The following is a 15,956-nucleotide window of genomic DNA, read 5'->3' on the forward strand; positions in this document are numbered from 1 at the left end:
AGATTCAGGAGTTGGTCCCATCCCTGCCAGACCAGCAGAGACCAGCCCTTATAAATGTCATTGAGAAGGGGTACACTATTGCCTGTACAGTCCTCCTGTCCCCTATGGACAACAGAAATGGCAGCTAGGGTCATGGTCTCCACTGTGGTCATAAGGTGCATGTCATGGCTCCAATCCTTGGGGGGTCCTCAAAGACCTTCAGCAGAAGACGGAGGATCTGCCCCTCAATAAATGACACCTGTTTGCTGAAAAAAAACGATGACGTCCTGCTTCCATGAAGGACTCTCGTATGACACTGCACACATTGGGGATATACACCCCTTCCCCCACAAACAGGCTTACTGCTCTCCCTATCAGAGGCCGCACCAATGGTTCCAGCTGCAGCCACAATGCTACGAGTCCCATCAGCAGCACAGGCATCAGTGGTGCAAGATTCGTTGGCAACAGCACCAACAATGCACGGTGTCCCACCCAAAGCAGCCTAAGCAGCAGTTTTGAGGGTGTAGTTGAGAGCCATAGATATCTTCCCATTCCAGCTGTCGTCAGAGTTGCCACCAGCATGGTGCTCTGCTCTCTCCAATGCTGGTATCACTCGGCTGCGTGCGTGTGTTCCCTCTGTGTGCTGCCCCAGCTCTGCAGATAGCTGACACAGCAGACTCGAAGAGAACCCCCAATGACCACAGAGTCTAGTAAGGTGCGAAGGCACGTCGGCCAGGTTTATTGCCGTATTGGATACAATAGTAGTTCCCTGTAGATTTCTTAGTCTGTCAGGGCATACTACAAATATGCACCCACGGTCAATGGACTCGGCTCAGTCAGTGGCGGGACTTTCCACTGCCCACTCGGCCGGACCCAGACCACATCCCAGGATTACATTCTTATACACAGGTACAAACAACTTACACATCACTCCTGACGTATTGAGGCACAACCCTTCTACGTCATCAGGTGCCGCCTCTCACCTTGTACATGATGGTTTGAACAAAACAACTCTATCCATCATATTACCCTTCTGCCCCTGTCATTGGGATGGGTCGGCCTGTTCTTCCTTATCTGTGGAATGTTCCAGGGTCGGGTGCTCTCGTACCATGTTCCTATTTCAATATGCTAGGTAGATATGTTTATGCAACATCAACCCTCTTTTTGCCAACTTCTGTGAGCAATACATTCCTTTAGCTGACTGCTGCACTTTGCTTTCTGTTAGCAAAGTTTTGACCATTACTTTGGTTCAGGCCTAAGGCCTCATACTAGGCCTGTACTTACTACACCAGCCATCCCACAGCCTGATCACCATCAGTTCCATCGCCTTCTCCACCCCTTTTTCCATTGCTGTACTGCCATTACTTTGGATGAATGGGTCCTAGAACTAGTTGCCCAGGGTATTCCATTCACCTTCACCCACCCCCACCTCCTCCCCTGCCCTGTCACTCATCAGGGACTCTTCTCATGAGCATCTGCGTGATCAAGAGGTACAGCACCTCCTATGTCTGGATACCGTCAAGCTGCTCCAAGCGGAGTTTCAAGGCAGGAGGTTCTACTCTATACACTTCCTAACTCAGAAAAAAGAACAGGGGGTGGAAGCCCATCCTTCACCTCCAGAGGCTGAACAAAGGTATCCTCTATTGACATTTCAAGATGGTGACTCTTGGGACTATTATTCTGGCACTGGATAAAGAAGACTGGCTTTCAACAAGATGCCTACTTCCATATCACTATCCTTCCAGTTCACAGATGCTTCCTATGTTTCATGGTGGGGTCCCACCATTACCAATAGTGGTTCCTTCTGTCTGGGCTCTCAGTTGTGCCCAGAGTGTTCTCCAAGACTCTGGTGGTGGTTGCTGCCCATGTATGACATCTTGGGGTCATTATCTTCCTATACCTGTGTGATTGTCTCATAAAGGGGCCCTTGTTTCCAGAGGCACTTTGCATGGTTCGGGTCACTACAGGCCCCGTTTGGCTTTGGGATCCACAGAAACTACAAGAAGTCCATACTTTGGCCCACTCAGCCTCTAGGGTTCATTGGAGCCCACATAAGCACTGCCACCACAAGGGCCACTCCCCCCGTTCACATATTCCAGGCCCTTTGTGACCTCATCCTTGTAGTGTGGCTGTCCCCCACCATCACAGTGCACATGTGCCTAAAACTTCTGGGTCATATGGCCACCACCACCTATGTGGTCAGACTCGCTAGACTTCACATGTGGTGCCTCCCATCCTGGCTGGCCACGTGCTACACCTGGGCCAAAGACCCACTGTCCAAGTCAGTTGCTGTTCTGCTATGCATTTTTGCCTCCTTCCAGTGGTGGATATACCCAGACATTATAACTGGGGTGTGCCATTTCATCAACCACCCCCTTCTATTACTCTTAGTATGGATGCCTCCCTTATAGGGTGGAGGGCCCCACCTGGGTTCCCTCACAGTCCCAGGGCAAGTGGTCCTTTACCGAACAAGCATGACACACACATCCACTTGAGCTCAGGGCAGTCTGTGACACTTGCCAACATTTCCAATGGCATCTCATGCACAGGACAGTCAAACTTGACAGACAACACCTCCTGCATGCATTGCATCAACCAGCAAGGCATGGTGCAGTCCCTATCCCTGTGCACGGAAGCCATAAAACTGTGGACTTGGTGCCTTCAGCACTACATCACTCCGCTAGCAGCATACCTCCCCGAGACACTGAATGTGACCATGGACACATTCTTCCACTTGTTCAGTGATCACCACGAGTGGGAGATAAATACGATCGTCCTCAATCACGTCTTTCTGCTTTGGGGCCAACCTTGCATAGATTTGTTTGTGACCCAAGTCAACAGAAGGTGTCACCAATACTGCTCCAGAGCGGGTTTGGGGAAGCACTCCCTTAGGGATGCTTTCTCAATCAAATGGAATGTGCCTCTCCTCCATGCATTTCCTCCCTTTCTCTTGATTCACAAGCTTCTGTTCAAGGTCAGATGGGATTGGGCTCAGCTTACCCTGATAGCCCCAGTGTGGCTGAGACTAACTTGGTATTCTTACCTCTACAAAGTGATAGTGGTGACTCCGTATCCCGTTTCTCCCTGCTGCAACCTTCTGTGTCAGGACTGCAGCTGCATCCTTCACCCTGATCCACTCAAACTGTATCTCCACGTGTGGCTCCTTCATGGTTCCAGGATGCCGAAATCACATGCTCTGAGGGGGTGAAGTGGGTTCTCATTAACAGCAGACAGGAGTCCATTCGCAACTCCTGCCTCTACAAATGGATGTGGTTTTCCAGGTGGTTGGAGGCAAATCACCCTAGGTCTCCACACACTATGCTTCTTCCTGTCCTCCTAGACTACTTCCTGCATCTGCATGAGTCAGACCTGGGTCTCAGCATCAGCAGGGTACATGGCGCAGCTCTGGCAGCATCTCAGCAAGCAGAGGATGGGATCTCCGATCATCAAATGCTTCTTGACAGGTCTGCAAAACACTTTATCATCAGTACATCCTCTAGTCTCCATCTGAGAACAACCATGTACTCAGGTATCTCATGAAGCCACCCTTTGGACCTCTGGTGACATGTTCCTGACTCCATCTGTTGATGAAGTTGTCATTTTCAGTCGCCCTTACGTCAGCCAGGGGAGTCAGGGAGCCTGCCGCTCTCATAGCTGAACCTCCTTATATGGTCTTTACCAAGGATAGGGTCACTTTTCACCCACATCCTAAATTACTCCCTAAGGTTTTCTCTCCATTTCTTAAAAAAATCTGTCCACTTACCTGATTTCTTCCCAAAGCTGCACTATGATCCTGCACACGTGGCGTGGCATACCCTGGACGTTCGTCAGGCATTAGCCTTTTACATCAGTTGCATGCAGCCTTGGTGCAAGTCTCCTAGGCGCTTCCTATCCTTAGCGGAATGCTCCGGGGGTCTGCCCATTTTGTCTCAACAGCGTTCCAAGTGGATCTCCACCTGCATATGTAGCTGTGAAGTTCTTCACCAGAAAGATATTGCGGGTGCTGTCACCACCCATTCCACCCAGCTGTCTTTTCCACCACCCTCTCTCTTAAAAATGTACCCCTTATGGACATATGCAAGGTGGCGATGTGGTCTTCGAGCAACACGTTTGCACAGCATTATGGTCTTTTGTCTTTGATTGCTTCCTCCATTGCAGTGGGTTAGGCAGTTCTGTTGACTGTAATCGTTACTCCAAACCCACCTCCAAAGGTATGACTATTACTGTACAGTCACCCAGAGTGGAACACCCATGGGGATACTACTCAAAGAAGAGCAAGTTACTCGCCTTGTGCAGTAATGATGGTTTTTCAAGATGTTTCCTCCCATGGGTGCTCCACATCCCTTCCTCCTTCCCCTGCTTTTGAGCGTTCTGCTCCATTTGCTAGGGTAGAGAAGGAACGGAGGGGGCCACACTGCACTGTGTGTGCACCAGATAGCACAAGGAGGCACTATTGAACATGCATGGCACGGGAAACCACAGCTACAGCAGAATCTCCAAGTGCCAGTGCAAAGATGCACCAACACCCAGAGTGGAGCACATCATTACTGCACGAGGTGAGTAACTTCGTCTTGCTTTTTGACACCCCTTTGACATGGATTGTATTGCATCATGCATTTTAGGAGCATATCTAGTCCATGCAAAACAAATTGTTCTCTCTTGCTATAAGATTCATAGCCATTCCATTTGTCCTTCATAATATGGAGACATCCAGATTGACAATTATTGGCTGCTACATACACATAAAATGGGAAAAGCAGCAGCAAAGACAGGGAGGGTGGGTGTAGGTATGCCTGTCCAGATCACGACCAGCGGTCACAGGAGTGACTTCAGCTAAGAAGTGTTTGGATGAGTCTTCATGTGAATCCACCAAATCAAGGTTGGTAGAAGTACAGTTTCCAGAAGTAAGACAATTTCTTCAGTGACCCTTTATGACCTGAGTGCAGCACTGAAAATGAGCAGACAGCTTGAAGTTCTGATGGACATAAATAGCCAAACCCATCTCAAATAAGTGATTAATCCTGAAGCCGAAGAATGAGAAATTAAATATGGCCACTTAACTTTACTGGTTATTTTACCAGCCTGAATATTCTGATTGGGCATGGGAATTAAAGTGGCACCATCTTAAAAAAATTGTTTCTGGGCCGCAACATATAAGGAAGCACCCAAAGTTTGGCTGGAAAATATCCACTTTTGAAATAACAAAGTAAACTTTAGAAAAGGTATTTAAAGGTAACATGTTAATATTCCCTTCATACCTGGGCTTCACAATCACTGGGCCTGACACTTCAAAACAATTATTCTGGCTTTTCTAGTTCTTCATGCCAAGAATGTTATGTTATGCCAATTAAAAAGCACAGTGGTTATCCTGCAGCCAAATGAAGCCTCCGCTCAGACAGGTTGGGACAGTCAATCTGCAATAATTGCATTGTTCCATAAGTCACATTTTTTTCTGCTCCTGCAGAAGGTCAGGTTTTTACAACTAGGTCTTCAAGTATACACAGTGCTGTGAAGGCTGGAAAAAAGGAAACAAAGCAGGTGAATCCACTCAGATTGTAGGTGCATTGGCTGTAAAATCAGACATTGCATATAAATGAAATAGGCATCCCCAGGAGGCAGCCAGATGTAAGAGAAAGCCTTCTCTTGTGTGGGATGTATGGATACTGCCATCTGCTGGCACGTTTCTAGTTTTTAAACCTTTACCTGTGCAAGAGGTGTACAAGAGATTAGATGAGTTCAGAGATCAGCACAGATCAGTCAGCTTTTGTGTGCACTTACAAGGCTCCTGAAAGAGTGAAGTTTGGCAGAATGCTGATGCATTAGCATGTGGTTATGGGACAGCCAATGAGTTCTTCTAATAGTGTCCCTAAAGTCTATCCCTATAAGGTGTATGGAGAGAGAGAGAGGAAAAAACAAACAAACACAAAAAGCCCACTAAGCCATATTTCTCAATCTTTTAGTCATTCTCATGGCAGAAGAAACTCAATGTTGATAAATGCAAAGTAGTTGATGGAAAACATAACCTTGACTACACACGTGAACTGCTGGGGGTCTAAGTTAACTTTTACCACTCTAGAAAGATATTGAGAAAAGTTCTTGGACAAAGTCTATTCAGTGTATACCAATGGCCAAAAAAACCTAATGATGTTGGCAATCATTGAGAAAGGGACAGAAAACATATTCCTCCTCCTCAACCATGGGCTCAGTGCCTGTTGGTGTCTGATGCCTCTCTCACCATTTCCTTCCATCTTTCCCTGTCCAGTGCAGAGTGGCTTAGTTTCTGTAGACTAGGTCTGTACAAATGTACTATATCATCTACCCATTCTCTGTGGGGCTTGCCCCTCCTATTTAAATTGTCCATGGCACACCCCCTTCATAGACCACTGGAACTGGAAGGGATCTCAAGAGGTCACCTTTGTCCTGTCCCCTGCCCTCAAGGCAGGATCAAGCACCCTCTGAGACCATCTCTGACAAGTGTTTGTCTAACCTGCTCTTAATCTCCAATGAGAGAGATTCCACAATATTCCACGCTTTCCCTATGCAATTTATTCCAGTCCTTCCCTTGCGGCAATTTAAGCCCATTGTTTCTTGTCTTGTCATCAGAGTTAAGAACAATGATTTTTTTTCTCTGCCTCCTCCTTGTAACAACTTTTTAGGTACTTGAAAGCTGTTACCCATCTTAGTCTGCTCTTTTCCAGACTAAGTAAACCCAGTTCTTTCAATCATCCCTTACCGGTCATTTTGTTAAAGACCTTTAATCATTTTTGTTGCTCTCCTCTGGACCTTCTCAGATTTCTCCACATCTTTCTTGAAATGTGGTGTCCAAAGCTGGGCATAATAATACAGCTGAGGCCTAATCAGCACGTAGAGTTGTAAAATTACTTCTCACCTCTTGCTTACAACACTCTTGTCAATGCATCCGAAAACTATGATTTGTTGTTTTTTTTTTGGCAACAGCATCACACTATTGACTCATACTTAGCTTGTGGTCCACTAGGACTCCTGCATCACTGTCTGCTGTACTCCTGGCTAGTCAGTCACTTTTCATTTTGTAAGTGTGAAACTGATATTTCTTTCCTAAGTGGAATGTTTTGCCTTTCTCCTTGTTGAACTTCATTCTACTTACCTCAGCCCCTTTCTCCAATTTGTCCAAATCATTTTGAATTATAACCCTATCCCGCAAAGCACCTGCAACTCCTTGCAGTTTGGTATCATAGGCACAGAGCATGCTTATAAAGTCTGCCGCTAGCTAAATTGTTCATGAAGATATTAAACAGAACCAGTCCCCAATCTGATCCCTGTGGAACCCCACAAACCCTACCAGCTTAATGGTGAACCACTGTTAACCACTGTGAAAACTGTTATACAACCAGTTATAGCAGTCCCATCTACCTTGTGGGTCCCTAGTTTATTGACATGAAGGTCATGCGAGACTGTATGCTTCTTGAATACCACATGCAGCTATGGTCTCCCTGTCTCAAAGATCTTTCAATTGGAAAAGGTTCACAAAAGGGCAATAGAAATTATTAAGCATATGGAACAGCTTTCATATGAGCACAGGTTATTAAGACTAGGCCTTCTCAGCTTGGAAAGAAAAGATGACTAAAGGAGAATACGATAGATGTCTACAAAAATCATGACTGGTATGGAGAAAGTAAATAAAGTAGTGTTATTTACCCTTCATAATGGAAGAACTAGGGTCACCAAATAAAATTAATAGGCAGCAGGTTTAAACAAAAGGAAATATTTTATCACACAATGCAGTCAACGTATGGAACTCCTTGCCAAAGGATGCTTTAATAGCCAAGACTATAAAAGGATGAAAAAAGTAGATAAATTCATGGAGAGCAGACCTATGAATGGCTGTTAGCCAGGATGGGGATGGGTCTTTTTTTGCCAGAAGCTGGGAATAGGCAACAGGGAATGAATCACTCAATAACTTGTTCTGTTCATGCCCCGTGGGACACCTGGCATTGACTCCAGTTAGAAGACAAGATACTGCGTTAGATCAGTGGTCTTTCACCTGGAGAGAACTAAGTGAATTGCAAAAATTTCATCACCTTCCCCTTCCTCCCAGCTCTTTGCAGAGCCAAGGGTCAGGGGTGTGGTGGGGAGGATGGGGTGATGGAGTTTCACAGAACACTTAGATGACCCCCCCCCCGCCCCACCAGCTGGGAGCTCAAGCAGCAAGGCTGCATGAGTACCAGCTGGTGAGTGGGTGTCAGTTTCCTATCTGTAGCCATCAATTTGCAAAGCAGCTGTGGGAGGGAAATTGACCACCCTGTGCCAGCTGGGACTCAGGCAGCCTTACTGCTTGAGCCCCCGACTCACACAGGGTCATCCATTCCCCCTCTCCCTCTGCTGGGGCTCTGTAAAGAGTGGGGGAAAGAAAAATTGACCAGCCGCTGCTCAAGAGGGCTGGTGGGGAAGGGAACCTGCTCGCTGGCCATGCCTCCTCACCTGGAAGTAATCAAGAAACCACTGAAATTTTCAGCCCTTACTCCTATCATGGTGGGCTTTCACATAAGAGAAAAAGTGTGTGCGCCGTGGAATTGTCTCATTTAAGTGTGCCATATTATTGAAAAGGTTGAGAACTACTGGGCTAGATGGCTAGTCTCACATTCTATTCTTATGGCTTTTCTCTCAACTCTTCGTAGCGTTTCAGCATCCCTTTTCAAGTTGAGGCGGTAGTTTGCAGCTTCCCAGAAGAGAGCTTCCTCCCCCATCTAGTAAGTAGACCCTACATTCAGTCTTCCTAGATGCCTGACTGTATAGTTAGCTGTATTAGAACATATTGATTGCCTGCACCCAGTTTACTAAGTGAGCCAGATTGATCAGTATTGGTGACCTGTTTTCCTACTTATGATCGCCTTCAGCATCCCCTTCCCCTGCTTTGCATCATTTACATCAGTTATCAGTAATTATTTTGTCTTCAGGATCATTGGGGGGGAAAAAAGTTGACATGGCACCAAGATAAGAACCTATTGCTTCATGGTGCCACTAGAAACACTCTTGGCTAAGTGATGACCCCTAGTTTACATAGTTAAACTAAGACCTTTCAATTAGCCAGTTTTTAATCCATTTAGGCTACATCTACATGTGAAGCCTACATCGAAGTAGCTTATTTCGATGTAGCAACATCGAAATAGGCTATTTTGATGAATAACGTCTACACGTCCTCCAGGGCTGGCAACGTTGACGTTCAACATCGACGTTGCGCAGCACCACATCGAAATAGGCGCTGCAAGGGAACATCTACACACCAAAGTAGCACGCATCGAAATAAGGGTGCCAGGCACAGCTGCAGACAGGGTCACAGAGCAGACTCAACAGCAAGCCACTCCCTTAAAGGGCCCCTCCCAGACACAGTTGCACTAAACACCACAAGATCCACAGAGCCAACAACTGGTTGCAGACCCTGTGCATGCAGCATGGATCCCCAGCTGCAGCAGCAGCAGCAGCCAGAAGCCCTGGGCTGCTGCACACTGTGACCATAGAGCCCCGCAGGGGCTGGAGAGAGAGCGTCTCTCAACCCCTCAGCTGATGGCCGCCATGGCGGACCCCACTATTTCGATGTTGCGGGACACGGATCGTCTACACGTGCCCTACTTCGACGTTCAACTTCGAAGTAGGGCGCTATTCCCATCCCCTCATGGGGTTAGCGGCTTCGACGTCTCGCCGCCTAACGTCGATGTTGACATCGAAATAGCGCCCAACACGTGTAGCCGTGATGGGCGCTATTTCGAAGTTAGTGCCGCTACTTCAAAGTGGCGTGCACCTGTAAACACAGCTTTAATGTGCTATGTTGATTTTGTATTGTTCTAGTTTCTTAATCAAAATATCAGTGGTATCAACTCATATGCCTTACTGAGGTGTCAACAGTATTACCTTTGTCAACCAAATGTATAATTTCGTCAGATAGTTTGATAAAAATCTATTGCACATAAACCCATGTTTTTGATTAAATCTAGTCCGACATAAGTTATTCCCTTGCTATGTCGAAAATCAATGATAGGCTAAAGAACAGAGGTGGTAGTCAGCACATTTACACTTTTAAACATTATCTTTCAGTCCCCAAGAACTTCCCAGTGTTCAAAGACTTTGAAAAGTCAATAGAGACCTTATTAGTCAGTTCTTTTACAACTCTTGGATGCAGGTTATTTGGACTCACTGACTTAAAAATGTCTGACTAACAGTTGCTGTCAACATCCTCCTAAGTTATCAAGTGAGATCAGATAGAGCCACATGAATTTAATAGTTACCAAAGAGGGCCTGCTCTTGTTGAAAATAACTTGTGGGGACTGTATAAATCCATTAGTAAAGTAGCCTAGATTTAGCACCAGAGGGTTGGGGCAAAGCCTACATCAGATTGTTTGTTTTTTTTTTAACAGGTTTGGTATTTGTAAAATACAGAGGTGCCCGGAAACAATGCTGATGGGCAGAGTTTTACATGACATACTGTAAAAATTACTGTGAAGCAGCAGTGGTTGGACCAAAGGCTGTAGTAACTATTAGATAACATCTAAATGTCACACTAGTTAAACTAAGTTCCCTTATTCTGTACAAAGAAATCCATTAATTTTATATCATAATGACTGGGGAGCAGAGTACTGGAGGTATCATTTTTAAAAGCAGATTTTCATAGCCATTGGCAAGGCTGGCAGCCCATGGAAGGTGAAGTGAAAATGCAATAAGTGACAACAGCACAAATGAAAAAAGAAAATTTTATTTCTCAGTGTTTCTTCACTGTCAATACTGTCCTTTTAGATACAACACATTGCAAAAAAACTCTGCTTTTTTTCCATTTTCAACAACTACAGTATTTACAGGCTGTTTTCAATAACACACGCGGACACATACACGCTTACAGACACACTCAATTACATGTATCCCTATCCCTGGCAAGATATCCATATGCTGGTAGAGGCAATATGTATTTTTTCATAGCCCCCTAAGAACTCAATACACTCTGCCAAATCTGTTTCATTCCCCTCCTCCCTTAATTTACTAGTCAGCAGCTCATTATCAGGCCTATTTAGGGGCCTTATGGAACAAGTTAACATTCAGCTATACAATGTCCATCTGTCAAAGTCACGGGGATGACTGAATTTACCACGGGTTATACAGTCAAACTGTAAACCAGAAATCTTTAGATTGCTTGTACTCAAATATTTGTGAATGAAATGTACGTATACTCCTGAAGCCTTTTGGAGCAGCCATCTTAAATCACCTTTCCTTGAAATATACCTATGCGTTAGGGTGAAACCAGTCAAATGTGGTTGTCCTCATCAAGGTGTTACGTGACCACTGTTTTATTAAGGCACACATATACAACTAATTCCTTACACTGTCTGGTTTCACTGAGTGAATTACATCAGGCTATCATGTACTAAGTAATGCCAGACAGTAGGAAGAGTTGAAGCCTACATAACAGGTATAAAATCCCTTGAACAACATTAGCTACATAAAATGCATGGAGGTTTAACCAGATGTCCAACATGAGTTACTTACATATTTTTGAATGATTGTCCATTGTAAGAAATCCAAGTTATTCTATTCCAGTTTCTGGAGGGAGAGTCCATTTTCTACTAAGAAAGTTCTTCACAAGTATAATTTATGTATCTGCATCACTGGGCCATTTAATTTCTGTATAACTGAAATGATTCACAGCTGGCTGTTATTCCCCAGGGCAAAACTTTTAGGGAATCTGCCAAGGGCACAAATACCACAGCACAGCTACTCAATTTCCTGTTCACTATTCACCTAGGGTCTGCCCTAAGAGGCTACTGTCTCACAGAAACAGGGTGGTAGTAGGGGAAAGACTGGAGATGGCCTGCAAAGAACTTGTATGAAAACTGAATCAAGGTCAGAGGTGTGTCAAATGTCCCACTAAACAGGACTCGGGGCCATTCAGCTACTGAACTTTAAAAATCCTAACTGCTCAACTCCATTTTGAAATCCTTTGGCCCTTCCTGGTTTGAAAGAGAGTTCCTACAATCAATCACTCTTTGACATCACAGATACCATGAGTTGCATAGACATTCAGGCATCCATATGCATTCTGGGACATCATTAGCAAAACCAGGAAGCATCAAAAGGTTTCAGAATTCAAGAATTTCAGTTAAATTGTGTTTTGAGATTGAATATCCCTGCAAGCTGCTTAGTACAGACATTCAGTGCATTTCTGTACTGGAATATTCATTTTAGCTTAGCAATAAGTCCTTAATGCATGTATCTATCTATAGATACCACCTTTAGAGAAATGTAATTACTGAAACAAAGTAGATGTGGATCCATATTGCAGGCAGCTACCAAGCTAGTCTTAACACTCACATTAATACAGCAATACATCAGTAACACAGAATGAATGCTGCCAGGGGACAGGAATGAAACCCCAACACCACTGCAGGGCTGAAGTTTCTATGTTTGGCTGAGAAAGTTTAAGAACTCTATTTTACGGCTATGACACACTAGGCTGGTATAACAATCTGAGAATATTCAGTCATAACGCAGCCAAAAAACATTCTTATGCATCAGTATTAACTCCTGGTCTGTTATACCACCACTAAATAAAAGCATCGTTGTCAATTTAAAATAAATCTTGCTGAAACAGGAGCTGACTTAACATATTCAGAGTCAGAAGAATTTGGTTATGCTTTGACCATTTTAATCATGCATTCTGGAGTCAAACCCACTAGTTTTACAGATATTGACAATCCAATATAAAATAATTGACAGAATTTAAGGACTTCATAACCAAGTAACTGGAATACTGGATGATGAAAAAGCTAATTTTTAAATGTTGTATGGAAGGGTAAAATGGTAATCAGCTGATCTTTACTGAGCATCTCTGAAACAGTTAATAGTAAATAATTAGAACTGACAAGCAGTTTTGGCATTGGTGAAATACCATTACCTGAATGACTTTACACAGACACACTAATAATGCTTTCAGCTGAAGTTATTTAGCTTAACTAATCAAGTCACAATCTGTTTTCAAAATGTCAACACAGCGGCAGCATTAAAATTAAAAATAGAGATCCACAAGTCATATTTGCTATTTAAGAAATCCTTTGGTTTGTCTATACTTTACCTTTTAGTCAAACTTTAAGTAATAAAATATTACTGCAGTATTTTATACACCCTCAAATGTTATTAGCAACAGACTTGTAATCCATTATCTTGCCCAAAAGAGTGTAACAAATTGCACATCAAAATCAGCCTTAATATATTTGAAGAGGTGCTTCATCCAAGTTGTGACAATTTTTTTCTCAATGGAATGTATGTATTCGCTTTGCTTAAGCATCTGATTCTGTCAAGTTACCACAACAGTTAAGAACCCCTATATTCATACCAAAATGAGGGTCTATCTCCAGAGAGGAGCCTCATTCTTTACAGTCTTTGTGCAGCAATATTTGGAAATGGATTTTGTAACTGTCAGCAGAGAAGGGGCACAGGCATATAAACCTTCATTAAAAATGGCTTCAACTCTTAACAGAAATTGCCAATGAAGTCAGCTACTTCACTGTGCCTTCAGGTAAGTAGGAGATAAATTTAACCCCACTATCATGTGCACGTTTTGTAAAGTATTTGGAACAGAAAATATATTTTTAAAATGGTAAATTCTGAACTGTGCATTTATGCAAAAATTAAATAGTGTATGTATAAACTGTACAGTAATATGCAGCTTTAAAATGCACAGTACAAGCTTTGCGTAACATACAACGTAAGCAAAGCTCTGCAACCGTGCAATAGGGATAGGATTTGTCACTGAGCAGACACTAGGTACAGAAGAGGCTGGTTTTCCATAGCTAAAAGTATCAACAACGCTTTGCAACAAGCATTTGCGACCTATGTTTCTCTCACCCTTTGTATACTTATCATTACATAAGTATGTAGTGAACTAGATTTCAGAGCTGACAGAGAAACAGTTGCAACACATCCCCTGCAATCTGCCAAAAAAAGCCTTCTTCCCCAGTTACACTACCTAGGAAGAAGAGGCTGGAGGAGAGAAGATGGCTGCTCTCAAAAGCTAGGACTCTGAAGTTACTCGAAACCAGAGATAGGAAATAATCACTTCATGTACATTTTTCTCATTAAGAGATGCAAGTCAGAGCAGCTGCAACTTAAGTCTAAACTGCAGCTCTCCTCATACCCCCATGGTAAATTTGAATGACTTTTTCCCTGAATACACACATTTAAAACCAAAACACAATAAAACCTAAGATATGTAATGCATGAATAATTGACCTTCACAGTTATAAATACTCAAATTACAGTTACACAGAATATGTAATCATTGAAAATAAAATTCAAGTCATAGAAAAGAATGAAGACTAAAAGGGAAAAGATAGGTGAGATGGTAAAAATGATACAACAGTTTCAGGCTATGCCTCTTCTACAATTCTTTTGTAAAAAAAACACACACACAGCCCTTAGTTATTTAACTAGATTCAATTTGAAAATCTTCAACATCACAGAAAACAGACATGGACCATGGACTACGATTCACCCTTTCTTCCCTCAAAAATCAGGTGCCTCATTCAGAGAAGAGCAACCAGTATAACTGTGTTAGCTCCAGGGGTAAAGGAGTAGAAAAGTCAGGGGTATCTAAGGGAGACATAGGATGCAAATTAGTGCACCGAGACCCACTTTAAAGCTAGATGAGTTGTACAGATGATTGATGTACCATCACCAAAAAAGCATTTGATACAATTACTCAGGTACTTTACTAGATATTTGGTATTCTGCCATTTAGTCTGGCTAGGACACAATAAATGCACTGATATGAAATATAGACTATTGAACCAAACAGAATCCATGGCACAGCTCTTACCATCAACATGTGCATGGAGAGGGAAAGGGTTAATCCCAAAGGCAATTTAAATAATGATATTTTATTTATATATAAATAAATGTTCTGAACAATCTCATATTTTAGTGCATTGCTGTAAAAAATTAGTGCAGTTCTCTCATTAAAGATTTTAGCTCACAAGGAAGATAATTATATGTCTATTCAATCTCTCACCATACATAAAACCTCTATATTGGTATTTGCAAAACCAAAGGTTTGTATGCTAGTCAGTTTCTTTAAATAAGATGAATGGACTCTACATGCTCTGTGACAAAACATGACAGTTTTTGGCAAAGCAATAAGAAAAATGAGGCGCTCCTATTTTAGAACCAAAGTTTGTTGAGTTAAAGCAATACACAATGCATAAAACAAAGTTTCAAAAAAAATGTTTCAACAAATCTTTATCCTTCATGCAAATGTTTCCTCAGCAGCTAACAACCTAAAAAATCCCAGCTCTTAACGCTTGTTCATTTTGGGGAAGGGCCAACCTTCTGTTTTCAAGTCCTGTCCTATAACTGGACCAAAGTTTCATGCCCAGGGAGCATCATCTCCTGACCCATCCTTTCTTCTGAATCCTTGGAGGAGGGGAAAGTTTAATTATTAGTGTGGCTCACACTTCAGCCCCAAGTTCTAGGACTCCAGTTTCAACCACAGCAACATATTTGTCTTCAATCTGGACCAGCAGGATGGTTTTGTCTATGTGGGACCTACTCCCTGGATCTCTGCTGCAAGGCACCCAGCGGTGAATCACCTGGAGAAGGCAACCGTAACAATATGAAAGATTAGTTCCACACAGATCATTACCATAACAGGACAAAGACAAAAATAATGGAAAAGAGTCCTATAACCTAATTACACATTTTTCATATTGATAGATACACTCTTCTTGTAATACTTCCTCACAGTCTGCTACCACCTCTTTATGCAACTAAGGCAAGCCTGGAAATACACAAAATGGCTAGAGAAATGCTGCTTGGAACACAAAATCCAGTCTAAGGGGGACTTATTTTGAGGGAGGTGATACAGGCTTAACTTGCCTATACTCTGCAGAATCTTAGGCTTTGTCTACACATTAAAATTCAAAGCACAGCTGCGGCAGCATGGTCACAGCAAGAGTGCTGAC

At 43.1% G+C, this 15,956-nt stretch overlaps 1 protein-coding gene across 4 annotated transcripts in view; it reads right to left on the reverse strand.

The window, feature by feature from the left end:
* Positions 1 to 10,695: 10,695 nt before the first annotated feature.
* PCNX1 (pecanex 1) overlaps positions 10,696 to 15,956 on the reverse strand; it is a 163,034-nt gene continuing 157,773 nt past the window's right edge. For all 4 annotated transcript variants that reach the window (XM_074997156.1, XM_074997155.1, XM_074997154.1 and 1 more), the window contains one exon: positions 10,696 to 15,584. In XM_074997156.1, the coding sequence (XP_074853257.1) occupies positions 15,444 to 15,584 (141 nt within the window). In that variant the 3' untranslated portion in view covers positions 10,696 to 15,443. The remainder of the gene's footprint in view (positions 15,585 to 15,956) is intronic.

Source organism: Carettochelys insculpta, chromosome 6 (genome assembly GCF_033958435.1).
Source record: "Carettochelys insculpta isolate YL-2023 chromosome 6, ASM3395843v1, whole genome shotgun sequence".
Classification (NCBI taxonomy): domain Eukaryota; kingdom Metazoa; phylum Chordata; order Testudines; family Carettochelyidae; genus Carettochelys; species Carettochelys insculpta.